Source organism: Emiliania huxleyi (genome assembly GCF_000372725.1).
Source record: "Emiliania huxleyi CCMP1516 unplaced genomic scaffold EMIHUscaffold_408, whole genome shotgun sequence".
NCBI classification, from domain to species: domain Eukaryota; phylum Haptophyta; order Isochrysidales; family Noelaerhabdaceae; genus Emiliania; species Emiliania huxleyi.
In genome coordinates this window covers 65375-74572 of record NW_005198914.1, presented here as the reverse complement: position 1 = coordinate 74572, position 9198 = coordinate 65375, and the positions used below count along the sequence as shown (strand labels likewise).

The following is a 9198-nucleotide window of genomic DNA, read 5'->3' as shown; positions in this document are numbered from 1 at the left end:
ACGTTGGGACGGGCGGGGGGTGGGGTGGGGCGTGTGTTGCGTATCGGGGCGTGCGGGGGCGAGCTAGGGGGCGAGTTGCTTTGCGGGTTACCGTTGGCTGTGAGCTGTGTGTATGTGTGTGCTCCTGGTCCTGCCGACAGAGCGCATCACATCCGACTGGAGACTGGACCGAAAAGTCAGAGCACAGAGGGCGTGTTCCGTGTGTACAATGCCACACAGAAAAAAAGGTACGGACTAAGGTAAGCGTACGTAAGGTGTAACGTCTCCACACTCCAGTGTGTGTGGCCAGACGTTGCGGAGATCAGCAGGAGGATGTACGAAAAGATTAGGAGCAGCAGGGACCCGAGGGACAATGTGGAAGACAGCTAGTGCTAGTCCCCCATCGGGAGGACGACCCCGGCTAGTCGCCGACCACACCCACAAAGAACCCCCTGCACAAAGCGGATCGCACCGGCCACGGGCGGGGACCTCTGTTCGTCCTTTTTACCCATCTCACAGTAGAGAGGTGTCCGTTTTTATTTATTTATTTAAACGTCTCCACACACAAGGTGGTGTGGCAAGGGGGGGCGACCCTGCCTCCCATCTCCACGCCCGGACACGGGCAGGAGCCCCACGGCATTCAAAGTGCAACCGCGCACCGCGCGGCCCGGTGCCGTGTGGGTGAGCAACCTGCACCCCACTCCCTCCCTCCCGGATACTGCACGTTAGCGGGACAATGATCATGTGTGTTTCTTAAAAGATGGGGCGCCACATGCGGTGCACCCCACTTTCTTAAACCCGAGCGAGCGCCCCCTGCTATACACGGGTAGACGTACACACTACACAGCGGCTCATAGCCCAGCGCAGCGCCCCCTGCTTAGAGGGAGCGCACTCTCATATCCGCTCTACGGCTAGAAGGAGCACATGTCGTCGAGGATGTCGACGGGCTCGGCGCCCTTCTGGTGCACCTTATAGTAGAGCGGCTGGAAGTGGTCCTCCCACGGCTTGGGCATGTTGATCTGGATGCCTCCGACCAAGATGAGCTTGCCGCTGCCAAAGTCGGTGTTGATGATGCCGAGGAGCTTCTCCTTAACCGCCTCGTACGCGACGTGGATCAGCGCCTTCATCTGATCGTCCGAGGACTCGATCTCGCCGAAGCGGCGGTTGATGCGCTGCTTGAGCCACGACTGCTGCATATCCATCTCGTCAAACTCGCCGGCCTGGCCGCACTTGCAGGCGGCGTACGCGCCGAGCACCGCCCCGCACGCGGTCGACTCGTGCACCTGCCCCTCGCGCAGGTACTTGCCCAGCTCGCCCTCGTCCGAGATGGCGATGTGCGGGCCAAACAGGATGATGATGTGGCCGTCATCCGGCACGTGGTGCGAAAAGGCGCCAAAGCCAGTCTTGCCGACAAAGGGCGCGCCGCCGATGCCGCCCATCGGGAAGCACTCGCCCCAGTGGTCCGCCATCAGCGTCGCCAGGTCGCCCTTCTCGTTGTTGATCTCGTCCGGGCAGATGGACTGGCCGTAGATGGTGTTCTCCGCCGTCAGGCCTGAGCGGGCCAAGGGAAGGGTGTAGGTGGTGGGCTGAGACGGTCAACGTGCCGTGCGAGGGCGGCGGGTGGCGGCGCGCCGTACAGCTTCTCGAGCACCTTGGTGCGGGCGACCACCGCGGGGCCAGGCAGGGCGCCGGGGAAGCAGCGAGAGAGCGTCTGGGTGGGGTCCGGGGAGGGCGCGGGGTCAGCTCTGGCGCGGGGTCCAGAGAGAACCGGGGTGCGGGCGACGGGCGAGCCGCCACACACCTGGCCGCACTTGGAGTCGGTGGGCGGCGACCACTGCAGCCAGGAGAATGCAGAGAGGTCGACGGGCTTGGACTTGCCGAGCTTGTTGAGGCGGGTCTCGACCTCCTCGATCGCGGCGGCCTGCGGCTCGACCTCCTCGCAAACCGGGTACGGAGCAGCCATTGTCTGCGGCGGAGGGCGAGCGGGGGCTTGCGCGTATAGAGGCGGCCTCCGAGGCGACCGTTGCCTGGGACCGGGGGGGCTGCTCGCCTAATCAGCCTTGTCGCTAGTCGCGTGGGGGGTCGCGTGGGGGGGCTTACGTGGGCAAGGTGATAGGGGTGATTTCATCATCTAATCAGGGAGCGCCGAGGGGATCATATTCTGATCGCCGAGGGAGGAAGGCTTAATGTTCTGAGAGGAGGAAATTAGGGTAGTTTTCTTTCGTATTTTACCTTGATTCTGTTCATATAGCCACGACGCGGATTCGATTTCTCGCCGGGCGCGTCCCCTGCCGGCGCTCCCGTTTGCGCGCAACGGGGCGCGCCGCCTCTGGAGAGAGGCCACGTGCGCTCATGCTGCTGCGCCAGCGGAGCGCGACGCTCCTTTTTCGCCGCTGGTCCTCCTCTAGCTCTGTTGCCACCTCTGGCCTGCGGGGATGGGCAAATAGCTGGCGCACCGAGGTGAAGGCCGTAGACGGTGTCAGGCCATACCTCGCGCCTCTGTGCTGCGCCACGCCGCTTGTGAGTATCCCTCCTGGATCCGCTCCGCCTCGCTGCGCACGTTTGCATGGGATCGGTGTTGCGTTTCAACCACCCTGAGCTCCACCGGCGGTAGGTGACGTCGTGGATATCAATGGAGAAGGGGGGGCACGCCACGCGTCAGGACCGCGACATGCCCACGCGCGACCAGAATTTCGACCATGAGAAGTGCGAAGCCTGACGCCACGGCAGTGGGCAACTCCATTGCCCACCCATCGTCCGCCCACACGCTCAGGTGGAGGCTGCACAAGGATCCCAAACGGCACATCCGACACTTTGTCACCTGGGGTTACTCCGCCGCCACGCAGCGCATCCTGTTCCCCGACCTGGCGCTCATCTTCTCAACATCCGCCGCATTGTCGGCCTTTAACCACTTTGCAGAGGCCACGATCCGCATTTGCCGAGCTGAGATCTACTGGTTGAGACTCACCGGAGGGCGTGTCTGCATTCTAGTTTCCGCTCTATATGCCGCCCGAGCCCATCGTGCTGCCCTCGCTTGCGCTGGGGCTTCTCGTCACGTTCCGCACAAACACCGCCAACGCGCGCTACATGGAGGCGCGCAACTTGTGGGGGGAGATCGTCAACACCTCGCGCGATATCACGCGGGTGGCGCTGCAGTGGCTGGAACTACTGGCCGCCTGGATCGACGAGCAGCCCGATCCGAGTGCTATCACTATGGTGCTGGCGCTCGATTGGCTTCACAGCCAACGCGCCAAAGCTTCTGTGGGCGGCAACAATGGCGCTGCTGATGGACCGTCAGCTGGCCGAAGCCCATGTGCGCGCAGCTGAGCGGCAGTTGAACCGAGCCCAGCAGCGGCTCGAGAGAATGAGAGGGGCACTGCCGCTGTCACCCAACGAGAAGCGGCAGCGCACCGTGGTGGCCGATCACCCGCGAGTAGCACAAGGGGGGGAGAACCCGCCCAATTGGGAGCACTTTGCGGGCGACTCGCGAGAGACGTACCAGGGGGAGGAGGTCAAGGAGCAGGATCGACGAGCTATCCCCATTGACCGCAGCCGTACAGACCACTCGCTACCCAGAGGCGATGAATCCCGTGGGTGGTTCAGCCACTGGCGACGCGGCGTCGGCGGCGTGTTGCGCGGCTGGGCTTGGAGTACCTTGTCTCTGGCAGGTTTGGCAGTGGTCCCGACGACCGCGGCTTCCACTCCGTAGCTTGGGTTTTTGATGGCGATCTCTTGGACCATGTAGATGCGGAGGAGGCAAGTCAGCGATGCACGCGTACAAAAATCGGATGGACAAGGAGTTCGCAGCGCTGGCGGATGCATGCGACGCCGACATGTCATGTACATGTTTGTAGCCGTCCCGGCACCCCACGTGCGTGCGTGTGATATTCGAGGGCTCGACCGGATCGTGAGCGTTGTGAGGCCGCAATCCCGTGCTTAGCGATAGGCAGGCACATCATGTGGGTACTCAGGATCACTCGTATGATAATGTCAGCACGCGCCCCCCCGCTTAGGCCGCTTAGGTGCTTAGGCGGTCTCTGGAGTTGGGACCTGGGGCCCGCCGGGGCCTGGGACTGTCGGCTGAGCCACTCTCTGTCTGGTGGCTCTCTACGGAGCGTTTACACAATAGCTCGGCACCCTGACCGTGGACTCAGCCGCTGCAGCCTCGGCGGCGGCGCTGTCCCCAGGGCGAGCGTTTCGCAAAACACAGTCAGGCCCGACTGGACACTGGTTCACTCGCTTTTTCGTTGCACCGCGCCGGTGTGGCATTTTTTATCGTCGTCACCACCTCACAGGCAGCAGCCAGCTTCCCAGGCTCTCGCGAGATACGCTTTAACGTGAGCATGAACGTGTCAACGTGATGAGTCTCTCTCTCTCAGACTCTCTCGTCACATAACGCCGAGGGCGAGGCCCGAGAGCAGCCATCAACGATCAAGTGTGCCGTCGCGAGCGAGCGCGTGCGTATCTCGACAGCGATCCGCGCTGTGTTTATGCATTATGGTGTGAGGTCGCCCGCACATGTATGCATGCCGAGTCACAAGTTACCACATGCACACGCTGAGGCTGAGTCACGTGATTGCCCTCTCCAGTGACTGTCTCCTCACCGCGGAGCGGGAGCGAAGCAGCGAACACCGGCACTCACTGGTCGTGCAGAGCGAAAGTAGAGGAGCGGCGGCGGCGGGGAGGTGCAACGGGGCTGGACCAGCCAAGCGCGACCTGCCACTGCGATCAGCGTCAAGAGCCGTCCGAAGGCAACCGCGGCGCGCCCTCATACTCTTGCCGCTCCGCCGGCAGCTGCTCGGCCGCCAGCGCCCTCGCTCGCTCCGCCGCCCTCAAGCTCTCTGGCGTTGCGGAGCCGCTGCCGGGCGAAAGCGGCTCGCCCGCGGCGACGGCGCGGCACAAGCGAGGCAACGACCCGCCCATCGGGCACTCGATGGCGCCGTCGGGAGCAAAATGGCGGAGGGCCCACGTCGCGCAGTTGTCCGCCTCCAGCAGCGGCCTCAGCGCGCGGGCGCCCTGGTAGGACTCCCCCGCCATCGGTGCGACTCCGCGCTCGTGTCCGCGCACCTCGACCAGATGCCCGCCGTGCTCCTCGCCCTGCATCTCCGCCCACGCGTTCAGCTTCTCTGCCTGATCAGCAGTCAGCTCGCCGCGGTGCAAGCACATGATCTGTCGGCGCGTCGTCGGGTTGGCAAGCGCCTTTGCGTAGAGCGGGCACGGAGACACGACGACGCCAGGCTCGTGCGAGACGACAGGGAGGCCATTCCGGAAGCCCTGTCCATAGAAGCCAAAGGTGGTCGGAGGTCCCATCTGGTCCTCGTCCTTGACCAGCACCGCCAGGTGGCCGACGTCCATGTTTAGCACCGCATACGGCACGTACAGGATCTGGACCTCGAGCCCCGCCCGGTACCTCTGCTGGCCGCCGACGTCGGTGGACTGCCTCTTTAGCCGCTGAAGCCCTTGCTCAGCCGTCAGGTGGCGGCGCAGACCGCCTCCTCCCCGGGGAGGCGTGGTGTGGAGGGGGTGCTGGCTCTCTGCTTCGGCAGGCCCCTCCTCCGTCCGCATCCGCTGCATCGCCTCCCGCACCACCACGTCCGCCGCAGCCTCGCCCACGTTCGTGTACGACCAGCCCGGGTTGTCGGGCGCAGGCGCCTCGGAGGGCTTGCGCTCCTTGGGCGGCTTGGTCTTGGCGCTCCGCTTCGCCGCCGCCGCCGCGTCCGGCGCCTCGTCGCTGCTGCTCAGCCGCTGCATCGCTTCACGCACCACCGTATCCGTCTCGGCCTCCCCGACATTCGTGTATGTCCAGCCAGGACTGCCGGACGGCCGCGTCGTGGGCTCCTTCTTGGCGTCGCAAAGGGCGCTGCGACCGGCGGCGGCAGACGCGGCGGCGCTGGCGGCGGCGGCGGCGGCGGAAAAGCCCGGTGAGAGGCGGCGGAGCAGCATGCGGGCGAGCAGGCGTGGCGAGCCCTCGGAGGCGGCGCGGCAGGCGGACTCGGAGTCGGAAACCACCCGGGCCGCCAGGGCGCGTGGGGAGGCCGCCAGGGCGAGCCCTCGGGCGTGGCGAGGCGGGGGGCGAGAAAACAGCAGAGAGCCGAAACTCAACAAAAGAATTCTTAAGATACAAGCCTCTCTCACAGCACACTGGCAACAAGGGACCGGCAGGCGGCGGCGTCGCAGGACGAGGCAGAAGAGAACGACGCGACAGAGGAGGAAGTGACAAGGGAGAGACCGACGAGAGTGGGACGGCCGCGAGGCGACAGAAATGCGCCCGCCGCGGAACTCATCCGCCGCCACCTTGAGCTCAAATACTAGACGTGAGACTTGTGACGAAAAGGTGCCAACAAAATACGTCGAGGCAGTGAGTCGGTCTACTTCGCAGAGCAGAGTCTCCAAATGCGAAGCAGCGCGATAATTGCTGGCCGCTGCAATCTAGTCTGAGCCTGGCTGTTCTTCACCTTTCTACCTACCTACCTCTTTCACAAGATGCCTCGCTTCTGCTTTGTTGTGTATCGCGCGCCTTGTTGTAAAATTCTGCAGGCACCGTTGCAGGACTCACTTGAAGATCGGTGAATCGAATTTCAAACGCAACAATCGAAACAAGACGGGCGTCAACTTTGGCAACATGCCCGCAGAGAGCCGCGGCCTATTTGTGCGTTATCTCGAGTTCTTTGCGGCCGACGAGGGTGTTGGAGGATCCTCTCTCAGCGCGGCGGCCGCAGCGGTGGTCGGCATAGTACTCCTGATCATTATTCTCAGTTCTGCGATTAACTGGTGGTGTGGAGGGCGTGTGAGGAAAGAAGCAAATTCACCAGCGGCGGAGCAGATCGCGCAGCTTCGAGCTCGCGAGCAGGAGCTGCTCCGGCGCATCGACGAGCTCCAGAGACGGGAGCAGCCACAGAAGAAGGAGGAGTAGCGCGCATTTGTGCAAACCCGCAAAGCCAATGAGCAATGACCAATGTGGGCGTGCGCCGTGCCGCGTACGCGCCGGTGCACGGAGGGCGGCCCGCCGGCCGGCTCAGCCTCAGGGCTGCGGCTGGCGCCAGGCGACCCGAGGGCGGCCACAAGCCAGGACAGTTTTGAGAAGCGTGTGCTCAGTACTTCAGAAGGTTCGTCGATATATATCGAATAAATTACACCTTCCAAGGAAGTCAGTCCGGAGCGAGCGGGCGGACTCCGAAAGTATAGTGGTCAGAGCAGAGCGAGATGCGGCCGCCGGCGCCGTCAATAGACAAACCGAAGGCAGCCCCTCCGCGGGTCAGGTACGCGCGCCATGCCACAGGGATTCCGTAACGGTGGGCGCCGAGCGAGCACCTGAGCCACTGGCGAAGCAGCAACAGCAACAGAAGAGCCAACAGCAGCAGCTGCAGCATAGCCGTGGGCGGCAAGGGAAACCGCGCCGCAGACAACGCGCGCGCCGCTCACCCGGCGACCGCAAGATTGACCGAGATCGCCCCAGGCGAGAGATCGCCCCAGGCGACCCGAGGTCACCCGGCGACGGCGCGCATCGGCGGCGGCGGCTCGAGCGAGTCAAGACCCAGCTGGTCAAGACCGCCCATCTGTTGGATGGCGTGCGACAGCTCGTCGTCGTCTAAGCTCATCGACGGCAGCACGTAGGTTGGCCTGTGCGCCTCCATGTAGCTGCGCAGCGCCGCCGAAGCGTAGTACGGCCTCGTCTCGCCGTCGTTCTCCGCCTGGCGGGGAGATGTGTGGGAGACTGCGGGAGATTGCGGGAGGTTGCGGGAGATTGCGGGGTAGTACGGGAGACACCGTCAGAGACTGTCGGAGATTGTGGGAGATCGCGGGAGATCGCGTGAGATCGCGGGAGATTGCTCGCCTGGTCGACCAGGAAGCAGAGGAAGATCGCCTCGACGGCGGCGTCGAAGACGACGAGCCACGCGTTGGCGATCGCATAGATGAGCAGGAAGGCGAAGCACGCGACGCCAGACCCGTTGTCGGCGGCGCTGAAGGCGGTGAGGGGCGTCGAGAGCGCGGCGGCGACGGCGGCGGTGCCGACCGAGGCGATCGACAACTTCCCCAACGAGAGGAGCAGCCGCTCCTGCGAGATATGGGGAGATACGGGGGAGATACGGGGAGATACGGACAGCTTTACCGAGCGAGAGGAGAAGTCGCTCCGGCGTGGGAGATGGTGGGAGATATGGCGCTCCGGCGTGGGAGATGGTGGGAGATATGGGGAGAGATGTGGGGAGAGATGGGAGGAGGCGTCGCTCGTGCGTGCCGAATACGACAACCTGGGGGCGGGAGGACGGCATTGTGCAGCGCTTTCAGACAGCTCGTGAACCCACGGGGCTCCGAATACAGTGAGGACAGCGGAATTCGGCCGAACACATCGAGATATGGGGAGATACGGGGAGATACGGGGAGATACGGACAGCTTACCAAGCGAGAGGAGAAGTCGCTCCGGCGTGGGAGATGGTGGGAGATATGGCGCTCCGGCGTGGGAGATCGAGATATGGGGAGATAAGAGTGCGTGTCCTCGCGAGCGCTGGTTGGGAGACAGGAGCGCGTCTTGCGCTTCTAGGGACGCCGCTCCCCAGCTGCAACACGAGATATGGGGAGATATGGGGGAGATACGGGGAGATCTTCCGCTTCTAGGGTCGCCGCTCCCCAGCTGCCAACACGAGATATGGGGAGATATGGGGGAGGATACGGGGAGATATTCCGCTTCTAGGATCGCCGCTCCCCAGCTGCCAACACGAGATATGGGGAGATATGGGGGAGGATACGGGGAGATGTTCCGCTTCTAGGATCGCCGCTCCCCAGCTGCCAACACGAGATATGGGGAGATATGGGGGAGGATACGGGGAGATATTCCGCTTCTAGGATCGCCGCTCCCCAGCTGCCAACACGAGATATGGGGAGATATGGGGGAGGATACGGGGAGATGTTCCGCTTCTAGGGTCGCCGCTCCCCAGCTGCCAACACGGCGACGCGGCCGATGTTTGACAGAGTGAGCTCAAACGCCTGCCGCGCGCCGGAGGGAGATTGCGGGAGATTGCGGGAGATTGCGGGAGAGTGCGGGAGATTGCGTGAGATTGCGGGAGATTGCGGGAGATTGCGGGAGATCGCCTGCCGCGCGCCCTCGCAGAAGCCAACGTCGTGCACCTGCCCCGGTCCGCCTCCGGTGAGATAGCTACGCGACGGCGGAGGGGAGGGAGGCGGGGAGGGAGGGAGGGAGGGAGGCGGGGAGGGAGGCGGGAG

General features: G+C 63.9%; 4 protein-coding genes across 4 annotated transcripts in view; 1 reads left to right on the top strand and 3 right to left on the bottom strand.

The window, feature by feature from the left end:
* Positions 1–890: 890 nt before the first annotated feature.
* Positions 891–1942, bottom strand: EMIHUDRAFT_244082 (hypothetical protein; the record flags this gene model as incomplete). Its single annotated transcript, XM_005769899.1, has 2 exons — positions 891–1565; positions 1781–1942. 2 exons carry the CDS (start codon positions 1940–1942, stop codon positions 891–893), a joined length of 837 nt encoding a protein of 278 aa, XP_005769956.1.
* A 1040-nt stretch (positions 1943–2982) lies between these two features.
* Positions 2983–4340, top strand: EMIHUDRAFT_244080 (hypothetical protein; the record flags this gene model as incomplete). Its single annotated transcript, XM_005769898.1, has 5 exons — positions 2983–3292; positions 3423–3533; positions 3736–3819; positions 4010–4209; positions 4275–4340. 5 exons carry the CDS (start codon positions 2983–2985, stop codon positions 4338–4340), a joined length of 771 nt encoding a protein of 256 aa, XP_005769955.1.
* Positions 4341–4713: 373 nt separating this feature from the next.
* Positions 4714–5922, bottom strand: EMIHUDRAFT_118563 (hypothetical protein; the record flags this gene model as incomplete). Its single annotated transcript, XM_005769897.1, has 1 exon — positions 4714–5922. One exon carries the CDS (start codon positions 5920–5922, stop codon positions 4714–4716), a length of 1209 nt encoding a protein of 402 aa, XP_005769954.1.
* A 1153-nt stretch (positions 5923–7075) lies between these two features.
* Positions 7076–9198, bottom strand: part of EMIHUDRAFT_458981 (hypothetical protein) — a gene marked incomplete at its 5' end in the record, with an annotated part of 6306 nt that continues 4183 nt past the window's right edge. Inside the window, one exon of the mRNA XM_005769896.1 lies at positions 7076–7670. Within this exon, the coding sequence (XP_005769953.1) occupies positions 7464–7670 (207 nt within the window). The 3' untranslated portion in view covers positions 7076–7463. The remainder of the gene's footprint in view (positions 7671–9198) is intronic.